General features: G+C 35.5%; 1 protein-coding gene across 1 annotated transcript in view; it reads left to right on the top strand.

The window, feature by feature from the left end:
* Positions 1–21,791, top strand: part of LOC145249496 (putative ATP-dependent RNA helicase DDX49) — a 619,310-nt gene that overhangs the window by 130,024 nt on the left and 467,495 nt on the right. The window contains exon 4 of the mRNA XM_080111104.1: positions 1,880–2,001. Within this exon, the coding sequence (XP_079967230.1) occupies positions 1,880–2,001 (122 nt within the window). The remainder of the gene's footprint in view (positions 1–1,879; positions 2,002–21,791) is intronic.

Raw genomic sequence — 21,791 nt, 5'->3', positions numbered from 1 at the left:
TTGTTAAGTTTAAAAAATTTGCTAGAAATGCCGTTAAAATTTGAGATTGTGACAGGCAAATTTAAACTTACAGATTTTTTTTTCTCTATCTATCTATATAACTAGCGGCTGCGCTACGTCAGCACACACATCGCGAAGTCAAACAAAAAATCGAGTATACTCAACATTGTCTTACCATTCCCATATGCACAAAACAAAATCACTGAAAAAACAAAAAAAACGTTGGATAAAACGATGGTTAAAATTATGAACTTGCCAGGATTCGGACCTGGAATCTACTGATCCATAGTCAGATGTGTTATCTATTGTGCCACAAGTCCTGTCTGTATTCTGAAAGATGTTACCGCGACTGTATACAGACAGTGTTAAATTCCGTTGACATGGGCAGGTAACTTTTTTGACAATTGCACGAAACAGCCCAAAACGCCTTATTTCGGGCTTTTTGTGTGACTCTGCATTGTTTGTTACGGACAATATATAGATAAGGACAATCTAGGGACTCACAACTTTCAGGAAAAAAAGAATTTTTCAAATCGGTGTATCCGTTCGAAAGTTTTATTGGTATGTGTATATATATATAAATTATATATATATATATATATATATACACACACATAAATAAGCATTTAGAATTTTATTAATAGTACTGATGATGATTTAGTCACTATTAATATTAAAGTGATTTGATAAATAAAAAATAAAAAAGAAGGTAAATTACCAAAATCTCTCAAAATATTACATTCAATAATATTCAATAAAGGTAATTTAAATGAAAACTATTACTTTTTAAAATTACAACAGATTTATACAAAGATATGTAATGTAAGTTATACAGTCAAAAAGAACAAGATTAATAGTGTAGGTTTTTGTGCATGGATTATAAAATGAATAAAAATCTATTATACAGAAGAGATATGTATGTATGTATGTATGTACCGTCCATCCGTCCAAAACTGATAATAATGATTCTGGTACTGTCTTAAAGAATTGGAACTTGGATGCATATGAGATTTAGAACAAAATATTCATTTTTCCTACCGTAAAGTTTGCAGAATCTGATGGAGGGGGAGGGAGGTAACATAAAATAGTCGCTTTCTAAACGATTTCAGCATCTGCGCATGTATGAATCGCTTCACGTTTTGGATACATAAACTACATGAATTTGAATGTCATGGTGTGACTGTCGCTGTGGCCCAATGGTTTAGGACATTGACTGAGAAATATCAGTTTTTGCATCATGTCCACCTTTCGGCAGACGTTTCATTTTATATTTTTAACATATTTTTGGAAACATTTAATTCGGTAAGCTTTTGCATTTAAACAGAGTTAAAAGATTTTTTATTTTATTTTGTACTTTGTATTATTTAAAAAAAAAAAAACATAATTAGAGGGAATTTCTTTTAGCGATGGTTGATTTTAACTAAAACAAAAATCAGTTCTCTTATTTCGAATTTTTTTTTATCGATGGTTGATTTAGCTGACGGTTAATTTAAAAGATCAGATTACTATTAAATGCATGTAAACCACACATATTTTTTTTAATCATATCCCCTTAAACCTTTTTTGATCGCTCACATGCCCCTATTCCGAATTCCGAATTCGTAGCAGTGTGCCGACATGAGTGGATTTCTTCTTTCTTTTTTTTTTTTTTTTTTCGAACTGATATAAATTATTGCACATTAAAAATAAAATTAAAACAAAAATATTTAGGACTTTCATTTTTTTTTTTTTTCTTATATGGCTGGGGCAAAACCAGGTAGCCCTGCTAGTATTAAATAACAGCTAGAATGTTCTCATTGTGAATAAACTGCAAATTCATCTATTGTTCTTTTTGTAGACATTAACTTTGTCAATGTTTTCCTTTCTCTTTTTCTTTAAGATATGACCAATCAGGGACTCAAACTGACAGAACAGCCGCACATTGTAATTACGACACCCGGACGTTTAGCAGATCATTTAGAAAGTTGTAAAACGTTTAATTTCAATCGACTGAGATTTCTGGTAAGTTTAACTTAATGCATTTATTTTTAGCTTAAATTTGTTCTTTATTTACTAATATAATTGTGATATAACACAATGTAATGCATTTTTTTTATCTCTAAACAAACCAATATCGAATATAATATATGAATAACACTGCTTGGAGAAGCTGCTTAGCAGGAATAAATATAAGAAACTTTAAAAGAGAACAAAACAAGTACATATTTTCTGAAAGGATGCATCAGGAATTGGCTAAAGAGTCTCGTGGAACATCAGAAATTGGCCAAAATGGTTTGGCTCTAAAGCTATTATAGTCAATAAAATAGTTCCAGCTTCATATATAGAAGTAATAATATAGTTCCGGCTCCAGTTAAAGAAAGAATAGTTTTGTTCTTGCTTTAGACATAGAAGTAATAGTATAGTTCCAGTTTTAGATTTAGAAATAGTAGTATAGTTCCGGTTTTAGATTTAGAAATAGTAGTATAGTTCCGGTTTTAGATTTAGAAATAGTAGTATAGTTCCGGTTTTAGATTTAGAAATTGTAGTATAGTGCCAGTTTTAGGTTTAGAAATAGTAGTATAGTTCCGGTTTTAGATTTAGAAATAGTAGCATAGTTCCGGTTTTAGATTTAGAAATAGTAGCATAGTTCCGGTTTTAGATTTAGAAATCGTAGCACAGTTCCGGTTTTAGATTTAGAAATAGTAGCATAGTTCCGGTTTTAGATTTAGAAATAGTAGTATGGTTTTAGATTTAGAAATAGTAGTATAGTTCCGGTTTTAGATTTAGAAATAGTAGTATATTTCTGGTTTTAAAGATGTAAATAATAGTATAGTTTCATCTTTAGATAAAGAAATAGTATCATAGTTCTGGCTTTAGATATAGAAGTAATAGTATAGTAATGGATATATATTGGTGTAGATTTTCATTGTTTTTCCACTGGGTTATTTTATTGCTTTGAGGGAGAGTACTTCTCATTGTCTGATTCTGTGCATATTTTCTATCTTTCACCCCAAAATATATTTTATTTCCTTTTATTTCACTAGATTTTGCTCATTTTCATCTAATAAAGTAATGGTTTTTCTCCAATATGAGCTTATAAGGTAAAACTACACCTAATCTTAGAATATGTGAAAGAAACTTAACTGTTTAAAAATTACTTTCAAAAAATAAAATTCAAACACAAACCACTTTGAAAGCAATCGGAGGATTGATAAAACACGAGTTCAAAAGCAATTAGAAATTTGAAAAAATACTCAAAAAATAGATTAGAAATATGAATGCAAAGAATTCTGATACTAACTATAAACTATTTTTTAAGATCAAATTAAAAAAGTTTCTGACCTTAAATAATCTATTAGAGGTTAGAGACAACCAACTAATATGAGCTTTTTTTTTTTTTTTTTTACGTGTCGCTATATATTTTATAAATTACTATATATATACTTTGGCAGAAAATGGATACCCAATGTAAAGGTGCCTGCGCATGCAATTTTTATCAATATCGGTATATGATTGACATCACTGTTGCTGCAATTATGTTTAGTTTTATTTTCTATTTTTTATCTACTATTACTAAATTTGTTACTATTATTATTATTATACATGATCATTGACTATACTATTATTAGAATTATTTTGTATTTATTACTATTATTCTTCTTATTATTATTCTTACTACTATTATTACTATTACTATTGTTATTATTATTATTACTATTTTGTCATCTTTATCATCATCATGACTCTTCGGCACCTTCATAAATACTGATAAGCTAAGATTCTGCCAAACTTAAAACTTTATAATCCTCACTCCACCACCTTTTTTAATAATGACATCGAATTTAACACTTTATAGAAAGATCTGTTTCGTTCTGTCGAGAAAATTTCCGGTCAGAGTAATATGAGCTTTATCGTTTTAAGCAATGCTTTTATCATATGAATACCATGGGATAATCAGAATTTTAAGATGAGGATTATTATTCTTAACATGTTAAAAATTTTTCGGATGTACCCTCTGACCTTCTTCAGGTGCATTTCTTTCAAACTTGGAAATCTTTATGTTGATGGTTGGTTCTTTTTGTTTTATAACATATCAACCCTTTTCCTGCCGAATTCAGTGATTTTGGAGAAAATTTCTTTAATAGAACATATTTGGGTTTTTTTTTTCAAGTTGGTTTCTATTTAACCCACAGTTGGGACCCTAACAGGTACTACCACTACAGAGTGGACCTGGGAGCAATAGCAATTAAAGAGTGGCTCCACACTCCCCAAAGCCCCCAAGCTGGGGCCTCACCATCGGATATAGTTTAAGGTCATATCCAGGACCAGATTTATATTGAACTCAGGAAATCTATTCATAATTTCGAAACGAACCCATGGCATAACAGTTGAACGCGTTGATTAGCAACAACTTAGAACTATTTTTAATGCCTTAACTCTAATAGACTGAATTTAATTCTCGTGCATCATCACATATGTACACGTGCCTAGTAGATTCCTCCTTTGGTCGCCAGGGCAATGCTGCATAGTAATGGCAGAAATTCCCAGAACTTATTCCATCCATTCCTGACTTTGTTATCTGAATTTATATTTATGTCAGGCTCCTTGTCCAGAAGAATGTAACTCTCTCTCTCTCTCTCTCTCTCTCTCTCTCTCTCTCTCTCTCTCTCCAGATTTCCAAACTAACCTATTTCTGGACAGGTTTTTATTTATCCCTCTTTCTCTCAAGTCCATTTTTATCACTTCCTTTCATATTTTCTTTGGTCTTCCCCTGTGAACAAGACCTGCTACTTTTTTTTTTTTTTTTTTTTTTTTAACATAGGCATCACCACATTATCAAGGCCAAGAGGCCACTCAAGGATAAGGGTTAAAGAGTGTACAGTAGAAATTGGACATTATAGTAATCATTAGTAATGAAAATTTGGTAAAGTTGATAACTTATATGGAACGGCTCATCAAGAACTTATTTACATTAGACTTGAAGGCAACCATATTGTAGTCAGCCGGAAAGCAGGAAAACGGAAGACAATTCCACAGGCGTGCAGTTCTAATAAAAAAGCTTTGTTCATGGAATCTACGTTTAGGTTTAGGCACAGATAAAGAGTGGGGGGAATTATTGATAGTGTTTACAGCTAGATGAGTGTTTCTTGTGAAAGTTTGGCGAGGGTGGACCATAGATTGAAGCTCATTCGAACACTTTCCATGAAAATAACGATACATCAGAGACAAACTCGCAACATCTCTTCTGTGAGATAAAGGTTGCAAGGAAGAGAAAAGGACATCTCCTACGAGGCTACAAAGTCTATTTTGAACTCTATCAAGGCAGGCCAAGTCCTTTCTAGCAGCTCCTGCCCAGATGTGGCAACAGTATTCCATCCTTGGACGTACCTGGCTCTTATATAGATAGAGAATAGCATCAGCAGTGAGATATCTACCGGATCGATAGAAAGATCCCACCATTTTTTCCAGCGGCCTTGGCAACAGATTTGATGTACGTGTTCCATTTAAGATCAGGAGTAATGGTCAAGCCAAGAAGTTTGTCAAAACTTGAGGCCTCCTGAAGACGAGAGCCATTCATTTCAATTGATGTCAGATGTGACAACTTCAACTGTTTTACATTTTCTAACCCAAGAAATCTCATCCATTTTTTCAACATGAATTTATATCTATCTGGTCAGGCTCCTTGTCCAGAAGAATGTAACTCTCTCTCTCTCTCCAGATTTCCAAACTAACCTATCTCTAGACAGGTTTTTATTTATCCCTCTTTCTCTCAAGTCCATTTTTATCACTTCCTTTCATATTTTCCTTGGTCTTCCCCTGTGAACAGGACATGCTACTTCAACTGTTCTACATTTTCTAACCCAAGAAATCTCATCCATTTTTTCAACATGGCCATACAATCAAAGTCTCCTATTTTGCACACATTTCCGTATGCTATCGAGATTTATTCTTCCTGTGCATTCATCATCTCTAAACCTGTCTTTCTATTATCTATCTGGTCGGACTCTTTGTCCGGTCCAATGTGACTCTCTCTCTCTCTCCAGATTTCCCGGTCTTCCATCAGCTGCCTCAGATCTTCAGGATCACAGTTGGCGCCATGTGCAATTTGCTGGATGTACGTTGATCTAGGTTGTCCTATGCTCGTGCATCCATGGAGTCAACAGCAATACATTTCTCACCAGCTCTTGCTCTCTCCTCTGGCAACGACTGGCAAATTCTAGACGTAGTGACATTAAGGAACATGGAGCATCTCTTGTGAAAGAATTAGTCTTTTGGAATCAAGCAAACCATTTCTGACACACACGTTCTGTAACAACGTTCTTCCCAGACACATATCTTTATTCAAGTTTTGTAGTTTTTTTTTTTTTTTTTTTTCTTTTTCTGTAGCAAAAAAAAAAAAAAAAATCAGATCTCGGTAGTCCTCTTCCTTATCTTCCATTTCAAGGCTTGAAATACTAGCAAAAATATAAGAACTCCTTTGCACGAAGGCACGTCAGCAGAATCGCTACACCAAATACAGGATTTGAAGAACAGGAATATAAAATGATCTTCAGTAGGCCGAAAATATAATATTTAAAAAAAAAAAACTTTTCGGCCAACCTAATATCTATATATTTCTCTTGGTCTCTCTGTCTGTCTCTTTCACTTTATTTTTTCAGAAATTACTGGGCTAATCTAGCTTAAATTTTGTATCGACCTTTGTTATAAGGTGCAGCAAACTAAGTATTATGGTATCCATTCAATGCGCAGTTACAGATAAATAGGTATTAGTATTTAAGGTGAAAATGAGCACAAATTTAACCATATTCAATCACCAATTTGTCATAAAACACACATTCTACATTAATGGACTATAACTTTTGCTCAGCGACTACTATTGCTACCAGTTCACCGCTCTCGTGAAAAAAGAAATAAGTGAAATAGAGAAATGAAAGAATGAAAGGGAGGTAAGTGGGGGGATTTTATTGAAAGCAGACGAGTCCCACACATTATTATTACATATGTGTATGTTATGTTTATGAGGGGCAAAAAAAAAATATAAGACTGAAATTAAACAAAGAAAAGTGAATTTACTGGAAGCCTGGAAAAATCATGGATTACAATAGAAAAATGCGAGCATGAAAAGTAATATGATTAAGCTTAAACATGGAAAAGTAAAGGACTAGTTGTTAAAACTGGAAAAGAAAAAGACAAGATATTCTAGTAAAAAAAAAATATAATAAATTTATCACTTAAAATATTGTAGCATTAAGAATTTTTTTTTTAAATTTAATTTATACAATTTATAACATTATATAAATAATTCTTAATGCTGCAATATTTTGACTTATAAATTTATTATATTTTTTACTAGAATATCTTTTTCTTTTCCAGTTTTAACAACTGGTCCTTTACTTTTCTATGTTTAATCTTAACCATATTACTTTTCATGCTCGCATTTTTCTATTGTAATATATATATGCACATACAAAGTAAACAAATAGAGCTAAGGCGTTTGGACAATGCTTAAATATTGTAATTTTGCATATCCATCTTAGCAGCAGCCAAATAGTGTACTGGTCAGAAATGCTGACTGTCACCTAAGCAACTGAGTTTCAATCCTTGCTCGAGGTAGTTGCTAGTCTAGCCGCACTAATGAGCTGTGATACAGCGAACCAGTATTGTATGTGGAGGACTAATATATATATATATAATGTAAAATTTAGTTATAAAGCCTCTTTAAGCGATTGAAGTTGAACCCTGTTTAGTAAACAGAAAAAAGTGGCCAACTAGCATACATGTATCATTCCAAACTTTCTGTTTGTTGAATACTTGCATGGCTGCTGATTATGACAGCCCACTTACACGACTCCATAAGTACTTAAATTCACTTCCATTTAAATTTTTTTGTCTGTTTCACAAATATTTTAATGAAATGTGCTCTGATGGATTTGTTGTACTTGTGGCCCCTCGACGTACATATCCCTGACAAACCCATTTAGTAACAAAATCTCCCCCCTTCACTGTTGAGGTCCATAAATGCCAGAAAGGTTCCTACTTTATTTTAAAAAAACAAAAAGAAAAAAAAGACGTCAAAATCTTACTGCCTTTGTGAATTGGGATTTTCTTTCCTAAACACCATTAAAAATAAAATATTGTGAAGAACTTAAAATATTGAAGAAGTGTGCCTCTCACATTCGCTCACATATTGCAGCAGTAGTTAAAAAAAACACCAGGCTCAACTGTCCCACTGACATTCACCATTATTATTCTGTACTAAATATTGAATACAGGATATGTAAATAAAAATTCTCTTTTTTATTTTTTTCAATTTTATTGTAAAAAGGTTTTATGAGTAGAAAATACTAATTTTTTATGATAGGTGTGCCATGAAAATTTGAATAAGCTTAATAGTGTAACGCCATGTAAAAAAAAAAAAGGTTGAGAACCGCTGCAGCTGCACTAATTTAAGGAGAGTGATCGGATTTGGAGTTGTTAATTTCTGAACGTCTGCAGCCAACATCTTTTTTTTTTTTTTTTCATACTGAACTCGCCCCCTACCCCGATAATGTCTGACCCAGGAATCGTTGCAAGAAATCTTCTTCCCAAACCTGACTCCCACCAATATCAAAATTCTGATTTGAAATTTAAGAAAGCCAAAACGATATGTGCTTTTTTATTTCTTAAAAAAAAAAATAAAATAAATTTAAAGATATGAAATAAACTTTCACCTCGGTCGAGGTCTTTTTCAAGAGATTTTTTTTTTAATCATTTCTTTTTTTTCTTCTTGGAGATATAAAAATCTTTCTGAGTCGTAGTCCATTAGGATATTAAATGGGGTTAAGGTAAAAGATTCAGTACTCAAAGTTAAGACACTGGATGTGGACTCTGTTTATCTAGATATCGAATGGAAGTCACTAAGCATGAAACAAAATACGAAACCATATGGAAACACTTTTTATTTTATCATGAAACACTAAAAAATTTTTTTTTTTTTTTTACATGTGACTCACCACTTATTAAGGCCCGAAAGCCACTCGAGGACAAGGGTTAATGCATGTACAGTAATCAATGGGTTGATATCATAGTAATCGTTTGTAATGGTGATTTGATAAAGTGGATTACTTAAGGAGCAGTTTTATTAGGAATTTGTTTATATTTGACTTGAAGACATCCAAGTTGTATTCAGGTAGGAAACAGGCAATCGGAAGAGGGTTCCACAGGCGTGCAGTTCTAAGAAAGAAGCTTTATTTATGGAATCTACGTTTTGATTTAGGCACAGATAAAGAGTGGGGGAAATTATTTACAGTGGTTTTGGCTAGACGGGTGTTTTTCATGAAAGATTGGCGAGGGGGGGGGGGGCAGAAATTGGAGCTCAGATGAGCACTTGCCATGGAGATAACGATAAAACAAAGACAGGTTCACAACATCTCTTCTGTGGGAGAGAGGTTGCAGGGAAGAGAAAAGGGCATCCCCCATTAAGCTACAAAACCAATTTTGTACTCTGTCAAGGCAGGATAAGCTGCTTCTAGCAGCTCCTGCCCAGATGTGGCAGCAGTACTCCATCCTTGGACGTACTTGTCTTTTATATAGATAGAGAATTGCATCAGCAGTGAGATATCTAATGTAGCGGTAGAAGGATCTCACCATTTTTCCAGCGACCTTGGCAACAGATTTTATTTTTTACATTTCTATAAACATTTTTGTTAATATTTAAAATATATCGATATTCATAATTTTCTAAATATTTAAAATAAATTCACAAATTTTATTACATAATTTTGTCATAAATAAAGTATCATAAAACAAAGTATTGAATTACGAAACCTAAATTTCCTTCATTATTCCTTTGTTGTATCGATTCCATTTAAGAAACTTTTTTATACAAATGTTTGAAATATTTTTTTTTTCATAACACAAGGATTGTTTATTGTTATGTTTGACGTTCATCTTCGTCACCAACTGTTATGTTGGCAGGTTGAACCAAATAACGTATAAGGCAATACAAATGAAGACTCAACAAACAAAGGTAGATTAATAGGAAGTGTATTAGGAAAAGTATATTTACAGTATATTTACATAATGGTTGTTAAGTAAGAGAGTCTTGGCTGGAAAACATATCCGCTCTCGGCTCGGCCTTCGGTGGCTTCTGGTTAACACACACTCAGACTAACCCAGTCTTGCTATTTATGTGTAATATTATCCACATATGTAAATGAGTGGGTGCCACCACAACATTTCTAAAAAAAACTTTCATACATATTCATGACAAAATTCTATGATAAAACTTCTTTTTAAAAAATTTATTTTATTTTTTTTTTATTACATTTTCACCCCAAACAAGGCACATTGCCACTTTGATGCAGGGGGCTACTATCAGGGACATAAGCATCAGGGGTACTGTGTAGGCAGTTGGGCAGCAAGATGTCAGTTCAGGTTACACTTGAACTTCTCCATGTCAGTACAGTTGGGGAAGCAGGGACCCGGAAGAGAATTCCAAAGTCTAGCGGTTCTGGGGAAGAAACTACTGGAGTAGAAGGCTCTCTTACATCTAGGGATCTCTACTGTGAAGAGGTGGGATTTAGCTGCTTTTCGGATTTGTCGAGGGGGCACAAGTGCTTGCAGTTCGTCAGAGCATTCACCATTAAAATACTTGTAGAATAGGCTGAGGGATGCATCATTTCGTCGATGGGACAAAGGCTGAAACCTAGATGACAGTTCAGGACTTATCAGGTCGGCAACTCTCTTTTGAACCTTGTCTAGGAGCGACAGACTAGTAGTAGATGCACTTACTCAAATATGACAACATGGGCGAATGGTGGCCTTATAGAGGTACAGGATACTTTCGAGCGTTAGTAGTTTTCTAGCATGGTAGAGAGAACCTACCTTCTTTGCAGCAGTCCTTGTGATGAAAGTGATAAATATATTATTTCAAAAAATAGAAGTGTAAACTATAAAAAATTTTGTATTTTTTTTTTGTGATAACACAAGTGTTAAAACAAAAAAAAAATATTTATAGAAATTAAAAAAAAATAAAAGTTTATTATTTTTATTGTTTCATGATAGCACAATAAGTGTTAAAACTAAAATAATTTTTTGAAATAAATTACTTCCATATGGTTTTGTATTTCGTTTCATGTTTTTAGTGATTTCTGTGCCATTCCATATTTAGGTAAACAGTCCACTTCCGGCGTCTTAACTTTAAGTACTGATTTCTTTGGATTTAACCATAAATAGGATGGCGCTTTTTCTAAAATTTAAAAATTAAAATTGCATAACAATATTTTAAAAAAAGTGTCATCTGAGCCGTGTGCTTGTCCTTGAAGAGACTTTTTTAAAAAATCACATTGATTGAAGCAAAAGCTTGTTTCATTTCATTTTTTTTTTTAAGGTAAATATTTTTTTTTGTTTTTGTTTAAAAACAAAAAAAAAAATTAAAAAAATGAAAAACAAAAGTACATATCGTTTTGGCCTAAATTTTAATATTTATTTCATCACGATAATAAAAAAAAAAGTGCCATCTAATTTCTTATTAAATTCTAATTGTTTTTTATAGTTAAGAATCAGCTTAGTTTTGAGAAACCGATTCCAGAATTAAATATTTTGTGAAATAGACTCTGTAATTTAATTTTTTTTTTATGGAACCCAGAATTATTATTATTTATTTTATTTTATTTATTTATTTTTGAAACCAACCTGAGAAACTGTCTTTTTCTCTGGAATTGTAAAACAAAAATTGCGTTTCACAAAACAAAAACAAAAAAAACTTTGGAATCGTTTCGCCCCCACCCCCTGAAATCGAAAAACTATAGAATCTAAATTTTTTTTTTTTTTTTTTTTTTTTTTTTTTTTTTAATTTTTTTATGTAAAACCAACTCTGGAATTGTAAAATAAATTTTGTAAAACAAATTGTGTTTCATAAAAAAAAAAAAAAAAAATACTTTGGAATCGTTTCTGCCCCACCCCTGAAATCGAAAAACTATAGAATCTAAAAATTGTTTTTTTTTTTTTTGTTTTTTTGTCAAGCCAACCTGAGATTGTTTTTTGTTATGTAAAACCAACTCTGGAATTGTAAAACAAAAATTGTGTTTCACAAAAAAAAAAAAAAAGACTTTAGAATCCCCCCCTCTGAAATCGAAAAACTATAGAATCTAAATTTTTTTTGTCAAGCCAACCTGAGATTTTTTTTTTATGTAAAACCAATTCTGGAATTGTAAAACAAATTTTGGAATTAGGTTTAAAAAAAAAACAAAAAAAAAAACTTTAGAATCGTTTATTTTTTTTCTCCCTGAAATTGATCCTGGAATCAAGTTTTTCCTGACCCAACTTTGGAATTGGATTTTTTTCTCAAATCTACTTCATACTGTCCTTTTTTTTTTTTTTTTTGATAAATACTAAAATACTAATTTCATGTACTTTATTTACCGTCTTTTCATGATAGGTAATTTATTCTTTGATGTCTCTATACTTGTTTATTAATGGAATATTCAAAATATTCTTAATATCCTGATTTTATCAAACTCTTCAATTTCCTGAAAAACATCACAAGAATTAATTTCAAATCACGGGAAGACATTTAAATTCTTCATCATTTTAGATTTTATTTTTACTATTAGTGTGTGTGGGTGGGTGGCGGGTGGGCTGGCTTTACCGGATCATAAAATATGTTTAAATATATTTTAATTCGTGCAGATTTCGTATTTGTTATTTCAGAGTCAATTCTCTAATGATATATATATATATATATATATATATATATATATATATATATAGTACTGATTTCAAAAGTTTAGAAAATGACTTTGGTGCCATCAGCTAGAATCGAAACCAAAACATTTAGCACCCAGCTGCATTCCCTCCAGTTTGAGCTAACCTGGCAGATAGATAAGAAAGATTTAGAAATATATCGGCAAATTGAAACAAACATTTTGGCATTTCAACTTGCCGACATATTTTTATTCCTCCATCCAAGCAAAGATTTAACTAGTTATAAACTATCCTTGCTGTATGGTTAATATTTTCTGTTAATTTCAGTGTTATGTGACCAGTAGTTAAACTATTAACTGACTATAACATGGTCGTTTTCAAGTCTAATGTGAATAAATTTCTATTACATCGTCCACTTAGATAATCTAATCCTACCCAAGTTCCACCAAGAATGATCTTGTCTCATCGTTTACCTAACACTTAACCCTTATCCTTGAGTGGCTTCTGCACCTTGATAAGTGATGACCTTCTAAGTAAACATTTTGTAAAATAATAATACATTATTGCACGCACACACGCACACACGAGAATATTCGTTTTAGTAAAATAAATTCTCTAAACAAAATAGTTTTGCACTATTTCTACGTGCCCTTATTAAATACATCAATATATAATGATACTAAGCCTTATGCCTAGAATCCTTATTCCAACCTGGATTAAAGTCTATTACTTGATTTTGAATTTAAGAAAATTTCTAACATTTAAGGCTTAAGCTTTCTTAGAAAGAACTGTGGAGGGGGGGGGGCGCTTAAATATATTTTAATTTGTCCAGGTTTCGTATATATTATTGTAGAGTCGTGATTTCAAAAGTAAAAAAAAAGTATTTCGGTGTCATCATTGAAACCAAAAACAAAACTGTAGCATTCAAAGCTGGTGACGTTACCACTGTACCAACGTGACACGCATATGAACTGGTTAAAAATAAATTAAGATGAATGTACAAAATGTATAAATATTTTTTTTTTTCAATTTTTACTGCTTTTGACCTCTTAAAAACTCCTTTAACCGGCTGAAGACCCATAAAACAACGGTTCATAAAATATCCAATTATTTGAGGTCCTTAGCGCCGCTCTGCGACTTTTAGTTTGGAAATATGGAGACAGACAGACAGACAGACATAGTGAGTTTTATAAATTAGATGAAATCATGTCAAATGCCTATGGATCAAAGTTAATGCAAATCTGAAATATTAAAATTTTCAAATGATAAATTGTCACCATATTTCCCCCCCCCAAAAAAAAAATTTCACCAGTTTCAATGACAATAAAAATATGGGACTATGAAACATTCGTTAATGATCGATCGATCCCGAGCAACGTCGGGTTTCCCTGCTGCTAAATATATGAATATCCATAACCTTAAATGAATAAAGATATTTTCTATATGATTACATTTAAAAGAAAAATGATTCTTTTTTTTTTTTTATTCGTTGAAATCATTTTTACGGAAATGCTATGACATTAAAATATAAATTCTGCCAGCAGGAGTATTAGAAAGATGGAAGCAAACAAACAAACAGAACTATCGTGATCTCTGATGCCCTCCACGGTTCCGGCGCCGGTATTCTCTCGATGGCCACCAGTTGCTCTTTTACCTGCTTCAAAGAAACTGTGCGCATCGTTGGATATTTAAGAGGAAGCAATTCTTTTCAGCCCGCCTTCCCCACACGTCACCGAGAATTGCAAACAGGAATGAGTTTCCCATTCGCATTTCCTCCTGAAAGCTCGGAAAGCCATTTTGCCTTTATGTTTCGTAAAGAATTTGCAAACCGATTTATGTCTGATTTTCCAAGAGAAAATCTTTGAACTTTGGAATAGACTTCCACAATTTTTTCTTTGCTTTTTTTTTCTTTTTTTTTTTTTCAAATGAGATTAACGAGGTGCCTTCAATAAGTTTCCAGACTTTTTTCGTATGGGCATTTTTATTAATAGTACACACATGAAACTCTAGTCCCCTTTAGAGTAATCTCCTCCGGTTGCAATGCACTTGTACCGTTTCAACAACTTCTGGAAGGCCCCATGGAAGTTCTCTTGTGTAAGTGTGTCAATGACGCTCATCACATCCTCTTTCATCTCCTCAGTTATCTCATAACGACAGCCTCTAAAGTTTTCCTTGAGCTTAGGGAATAACCAAAAGTCACAGGGAGTAAGAGGGTGAGGAACTGGAAATTCATACTCCACAACTCCATCCAGACTATTTGACCAAGATGAATTTCTTCCTGGGACTGAAAATGCTTTGAATGACATCCATATATCTGTCCCAGGAGGGAGTAAGAGGGTGAGGAACTGGAAATTCATCTTGGTCAAATAGTCTGGATGGAGTTGTGGACTACACCTTTGGGACAAATGTCGTGCAAATCTTCCGCATCTTAAGTTCCTCGTAAATGATTGTGTGTACAGTTCCTACACTGACATCAAACTGTGCGCTTATTATCTCTATTGACACACAACGATCCATGAAATTCTTTATTTGGCCAATCATTGGCTAAGGTTCCGACTTCCTTACTTCACCCACACCTCTCATCATCCTTCAGACTCCTTGGCTTCCTTGAATCTCTTATGCCACTCAAAAAGCACACTGAAGCATTTCATACGTTTCTGTGGCATTTTTCCAAGTTTAAAGCAGAATTTTTTTGCATATCGTTCATCTAAAATTGTTATCGATTTAACCGCTGAAAGTAACTTTTTAAATTCATATGTCCTTCCTCTTCCATTTATTCAAAAATAGGGGATAAATTATGAGGGATACAATATACTGCTTGTCCTTAATCTTATTCACTTAAAAAAATCTTTCTATATTATATATTATATCCCTTATGATTTATCTTCTCACGTTTATTATCTTACTATTATTCTTTATCTATCTATCTATCTATCTATCTATCTATCTATCTAAGTGAAAATGCCTGTGTGTGTGTGTGTACATTTCCTTACACAATAACTCTATCAATTTTCAGTCTATAGACTCGAGATTTGACACAAAGGGTATTGAGATTTGGAGAATTCTTTTTGATCTGTTTTCGGCAAGAAATTTGGCTGTTAAGGGGTCAAAGTTCAACAATTTGACTTTTGAGAACTCTACCAAGCTCTTCCGCCAATTTTGGGTCTAAACACTTGAAATTTTAGATATAGATTCTTTGGACATGGATCAAAATTTAATTTGAACCCAAAACAATAAATGCTAAGGAGTCAAAATTGAGGTCAAAGTTTTAATAAAAAATTGACCTCTGCAGTCTCTGTGAAATTACTCGGCCAATTTTTGGTCTAAACATTTGAAATTTTACATAAAGCGTATTCAGGCATTAGGCAAGCTTTTTAATCGGTTTTTGGCCAAAAATTTGTCTGGCAAAGGGGTAAAAGTTCAAAAGATTTTAAATTTGCGGTCTCTAGCAAACTATTCAGCCAATTTTGGGTCTAAACATTTGAAATTTTACAGAAAGGGTACTCAGACATTCAGAAAGCTTTTTAATCAGTTTCTGGGTGAAAGTTTCACTGCCAAGAGCTCAAGGTTGAAACAGTTGACTTTTGCAAACTCTACCAAACTTCTCTGCCAATTTTGGATCTAAAATTTTAGATGTAGGTTACCTGGATATGGGTCAAACATTTTAATTTTATTTGAACCCAAAACAAATGTTTAGGGGTCAAAATTAAAATTTTTTTTTACCTCTGCAGTCTCTACTATACTCTATAGTAGTTAAGGAAGTCTATTATATAGAAAGGCGTTACCGTACATATGCACACTTTTTAATATATACATATGCACATAAAGTTATGAACAGTACATGGAGCCTGAGCAAAGCTGGACTGAACTACGAGTATATCTATAAAAGTGAAATTGGGTGTGTCTGTAAATTTCCCTACCAAATAACTCTTCAATTTTCAGTCTACAGACACGAGATTTGACATAAGGGATATTGAGAGTTGAGAAAAACTTTAATTGGTTTGTGGTCAGAAATTTGTCTGTCAATGGGTCAAAGTTCAACGAATTGACCTATGAAAACTTTACCAAACTCTTAATTTTAGATGTAGGTTCCTTGGACATGAATCAAACTTTTTAACTTGATTTGAGCCCAAAACAATAAATGATAAAAGAAGTCAAAATTGGGGTCAAAGTTTAAAAATTTAACCTCTCAGCCAATTTTTGGTCTAAACATTTGAAATTTTACATAAAGTGTATTTAAACATAGGGCAAACGTTTTAATCAGTTTTTGGCCGAAAATTTGGCTACCAAGAGGTCAAAGTTCGAAAGATTTGTGGTCTTTAGCAACTATTCAGCCAATTTTGGTCTAAACATTTGAAATTTTACATAAAGGATAGTCAGACATGCAGCAAGCTTTTTAATCAGTTTTGGGCGAAAATTGGGCTGCCAAGAGGTCAAGAGTGAAACAGTTGACCTTTGCAGACTCTACCAAACTCCTCTGCCAATTTTGAGTCTAAAACACTTGAAATTTTAGATGTAGGTTTCCTAGACATGTGTCAAACCTTTTAATATACATATGCACATAAAGTTATGAACAGTAGGGCTTGAGAAAAGCTGGGCTGAACTGCTAGTATTATAGATAACTACCATAATATTACAAATACTAACAATATATACGTAACAATATATATTACGTTACATTTAATGGATTCTGGGATAAAATCAATGTAAACAATAGAGATTGTGGGTAGCCAAACGGGTCATATATATATATAAGAACAAATAGTTAATAAAACATGTTAAAAACACTTTGAAAAAGAGTTAAAAACATATTTAATCTGAAAAGGAAACACTAGATAAATGGATAGTCCTTAATCTGCAAAGTTTCGAAGAAATACTCTCCTTCTCATCAGAGGGTAGGAATTAGCAAAATGCAGGATCGGATTTTGCATACAAAAGAATTTGATGAAACTACAAGTAAGTCAAAGATCTTAATTGATAACAAAAAGTGAAGCAGAGGGAATATGGTGAAGAAAAAGGTGATTACATGTGAATGGATAATCTGGTTAAAGGTCCAATGACGGTAAAATCCAAAATATAAAAATCCAAGAAAGTTAATTGAATTTCCATTCGCACAAGTAAAATCCAAGGAAATCACGTAATTGGAAGATGGTCCAAAATAATCCAAAAGGCCGAAATCCATGGAATAATTCACAAATATGTACAAGGAAAAGAGGAAAAAATTCCAATAATATTAATAAAAGAAAAATAAGATAGGCGTTTGACATGGCTGCCGAGACAAAATGTACTATACACACACATATATATAAGTGAAATTGTCTGTTAATGTGTGTCTGTGTGTCTACATTTCCCTACCAAACTACTCTGTCAATGTTTAGTCTACAGACTCGAGATATGACATAAAGGGCGTTGAGATTTGGGACAATATTTTTAATCGGTTTTCAGCCAGAAATTTTTCTGTCAAAGTTCAACGATTTGACCTTTGAAAACTCTACCTAACTCCTTTCACCAATTTTGTGGTCTAAACATTTGAAATTTTAGATGTAGGTTACTTGGACATAAATCAAACTTTTTAATTTGATTTAAGCTCAAAACAATAAATTTTAAGGAGTCAAAATTTGGGTCAAAGTTAAAAAAATTTGACCTCTGCGGTCTCCACCAAATTACTCAGCCAATCTTTGGTCTAAACCTTTAAAATTTGACATAAAGGGTATTCAGACATGCAGCAAGCTTTTTAATCGGGTTTTAGGCGAAAATTTGGCTCTCCCTCCCTTCCCTCGTCTCTCCCTCCCTTCCTTCGTCTCTCCCTGCTGGTTATGTATATGTAATGGATTCCCCATTCGTCTCTTTACTTCCTCCCTCGTTTCTTTCCTACCCCACTCATCTCTCCCTCCCTTCCCTCGTCTCTCCCTCCCTTCCCTCGTCTCTTCCTTCCTTCCTAGTCTCTCTTTGCTTCCCCTCTTATCTCTCTTGGCTTTACCGCCTCGTCTCTCCCTCTTTCTTGTTTCTTTTTCCTTCCCACCTCCTTTCTCTGTCCTTCCCCCTTCGTCTCTCTTTTATTCCCTCCTCGTCTCCTTTCTTTCCCTCCTCGTCTCTTTTTCTTTCTTCCTCGTCTCTCTTTCTTTCCTCCTCGTCTCTCTTTCTTTCCTCCTCGTCTCTCTTTCTTTCCTCCTCGTCTCTCTTTCTTTCCTCCTCGTCTCTCTTTCTTTCCTCCTTGTCTCTCTTTCTTTCCTCCTCGTCTCTCCTTCCCCCATCTTTTTTCCTTCCCCCCCCATCTCTCTTTCTTTACCCCCTCATCTCTCGCTTCTCTTTCCGTCCCTTTTTCGTTTCTCTTTCCGCCCCTTTTTCGTCTCTCTTTCCGCCCCTTTTTCGTCTCTCTTTCCGCCCCTTTTTCGTCTCTCTTTCCGCCTCTTTTTCGTCTCTCTTTCCGCCTCTTTTTCGTCTCTCTTTCCGCCTCTTTTTCGTCTCTCTTTCCGCCTCTTTTTCGTCTCTCTTTCCGCCTCTTTTTCGTCTCTCTTTCCGCCTCTTTTCCGTCTCTCTTTCCGCCCCCTTTTCGTCTCTCTTTCCGCCCCCTTTTCGTCTCTCTTTCCGCCCCCTTTTCGTCTCTCTTTCCGCCCCCTTTTCGTCTCTCTTTCCGCCCCCTTTTCGTCTCTCTTTCCGCCCCCTTTTCGTCTCTCTTTCCGCCTCTTTTTCGTCTCTCTTTCCGCCTCTTTTTCGTCTCTCTTTCCGCCCCCTTTTCGTCTCTCTTTCCGCCCCCTTTTCGTCTCTCTTTCCGCCCCCTTTTCGTCTCTCTTTCCGCCCCCTTTTCGTCTCTCTTTCCGCCCCCTTTTCGTCTCTCTTTCCGCCCCCTTTTCGTCTCTCTTTCCGCCCCCTTTTCGTCTCTCTTTCCGCCCCCTTTTCGTCTCTCTTTCCGCCCCCTTTTCGTCTCTCTTTCCGCCCCCTTTTCGTCTCTCTTTCCGCCCCCTTTTCGTCTCTCTTTCCGCCCCCTTTTCGTCTCTCTTTCCGCCCCCTTTTCGTCTCTCTTTCCGCCTCTTTTTCGTCTCTCTTTCCGCCTCTTTTTCGTCTCTCTTTCCGCCTCTTTTTCGTCTCTCTTTCCGCCTCTTTTTCGTCTCTCTTTCCGCCTCTTTTTCGTCTCTCTTTCCGCCCCCTTTTCGTCTCTCTTTCCGCCCCCTTTTCGTCTCTCTTTCCGCCCCCTTTTCGTCTCTCTTTCCGCCCCCTTTTCGTCTCTCTTTCCGCCCCCTTTTCGTCTCTCTTTCCGCCCCCTTTTCGTCTCTCTTTCCGCCCCCTTTTCGTCTCTCTTTCCGCCCCCTTTTCGTCTCTCTTTCCGCCCCCTTTTCGTCTCTCTTTCCGCCCCCTTTTCGTCTCTCTTTCCGCCCCCTTTTCGTCTCTCTTTCCGCCCCCTTTTCGTCTCTCTTTCCGCCCCCTTTTCGTCTCTCTTTCCGCCCCCTTTTCGTCTCTCTTTCCGCCCCCTTTTCGTCTCTCTTTCCGCCCCCTTTTCGTCTCTCTTTCCGCCCCCTTTTCGTCTCTCTTTCCGCCCCCTTTTCGTCTCTCTTTCCGCCCCCTTTTCGTCTCTCTTTCCGCCCCCTTTTCGTCTCTCTTTCCGCCCCCTTTTCGTCTCTCTTTCCGCCCCCTTTTCGTCTCTCTTTCCGCCCCCTTTTCGTCTCTCTTTCCGCCCCCTTTTCGTCTCTCTTTCCGCCCCCTTTTCGTCTCTCTTTCCGCCCCCTTTTCGTCTCTCTTTCCGCCCCCTTTTCGTCTCTCTTTCCGCCCCCTTTTCGTCTCTCTTTCCGCCCCCTTTTCGTCTCTCTTTCCGCCCCCTTTTCGTCTCTCTTTCCGCCCCCTTTTCGTCTCTCTTTCCGCCCCCTTTTCGTCTCTCTTTCCGCCCCCTTTTCGTCTCTCTTTCCGCCCCCTTTCGTCTCTCTTTCCGCCCCCTTTCGTCTCTCTTTCCGCCCCCTTTTCGTCTCTCTTTCCGCCCCCTTTTCGTCTCTCTTTCCGCCCCCTGTTCGTCTCTCTTTCCGCCCCCTGTTCGTCTCTCTTTCCGCCCCCTTTTCGTCTCTCTTTCCGCCCCCTTTTCGTCTCTCTTTCCGCCCCCTTTTCGTCTCTCTTTCCGTCCCTTTTCGTCTCTCTTTCCGTCCCTTTTCGTCTCTCTTTCCGTCTCTCTTTCCGCCCTCTTTTCGTCTCTCTTTCCGTCCCTTTTTCATCTCTCTTTCCGTCCCCCCTTACCTCTTTTTTTTCCCCACATTGTCTCTTCCTCTGCTCATCTCTCTTTTGTTCTTTCCCCTTCCACTCTTTTCTTCCCTTAGTCTTTCTTTTTCCTTTCTTTGTCTTTGTCTCTTTTTCTTTCTCCCTCCTCTTCGTCTCTTTTTCCTTCCCCCTCCCCTTCATCTCTTTTTTCCTTCCCCCTCCTCTTCATCTCTTTTTTCCTTCCCCCTCCTCTTCATCTCTTTTTCCTTCCCCCTCCTCTTCGTCTCTTTTTTCCTTCCTCCTCCTCCACTTCGTCTCTTTTTTCCTTCCTCCTCCTCCTCTTCGTCTCTTTTTTCCTTCCTCCTCCTCCTCTTGTCTCTTTTTTCCTTCCTTCCTCCTCCTCCTCTTGTCTCTTTTTTCCTTCTTCCTCCTCCTCTTGTCTCTTTTTTCCTTCCTCCTCCTCTTGTCTCTTTTTTCCTTCCTCCTCCTCTTGTCTCTTTTTTCCTTCCTCCTCCTCGTCTCTTTTTTCCTTCCTCCTCCTCTTGTCACTTTTTTCCTTCCTCCTCCTCCTCCTCCTCCTCCTCTTGTCTCTTTTTTCCTTCATCCTCCTCCTCTTGTCTCTTTTTTCCTTCCCCCATCCTCTACGTTTCTTTTTTCCTTCCCCCTCCTCTTCGTTTCTTTTTTCCTTCCTCCTCCTCGCCCTCTTGTCTCTTTTTTCCTTCCTCCTCCTCTTGTCTCTTTTTTCCTTCCTCCTTCTCTTCGTCTCTTTTTTCCTTCCTCCTCCTCTTCATCTCTTTTTTCCTTCCTCCTCCTCCTCTTCATCTCTTTTTTCCTTCCTCCTCCTCCTCTTGTCTCTTTTTTCCTTCCTCCTCCTCCTCCTCCTCTTGTCTCTTTTTTCCTTCCTCCTCCTCCTCTTGTCTCTTTTTTCCTTCCCCCTCCTCTTC

This window comes from Euprymna scolopes, chromosome 28 (assembly GCF_053919585.1).
Source record: "Euprymna scolopes isolate OS-2025 chromosome 28, ASM5391958v1, whole genome shotgun sequence".
In the NCBI taxonomy this organism is placed as follows: domain Eukaryota; kingdom Metazoa; phylum Mollusca; class Cephalopoda; order Sepiida; family Sepiolidae; genus Euprymna; species Euprymna scolopes.
Note: the sequence above shows the minus strand (reverse complement) of the source record. Positions and strands in the feature narration are given on the sequence as shown.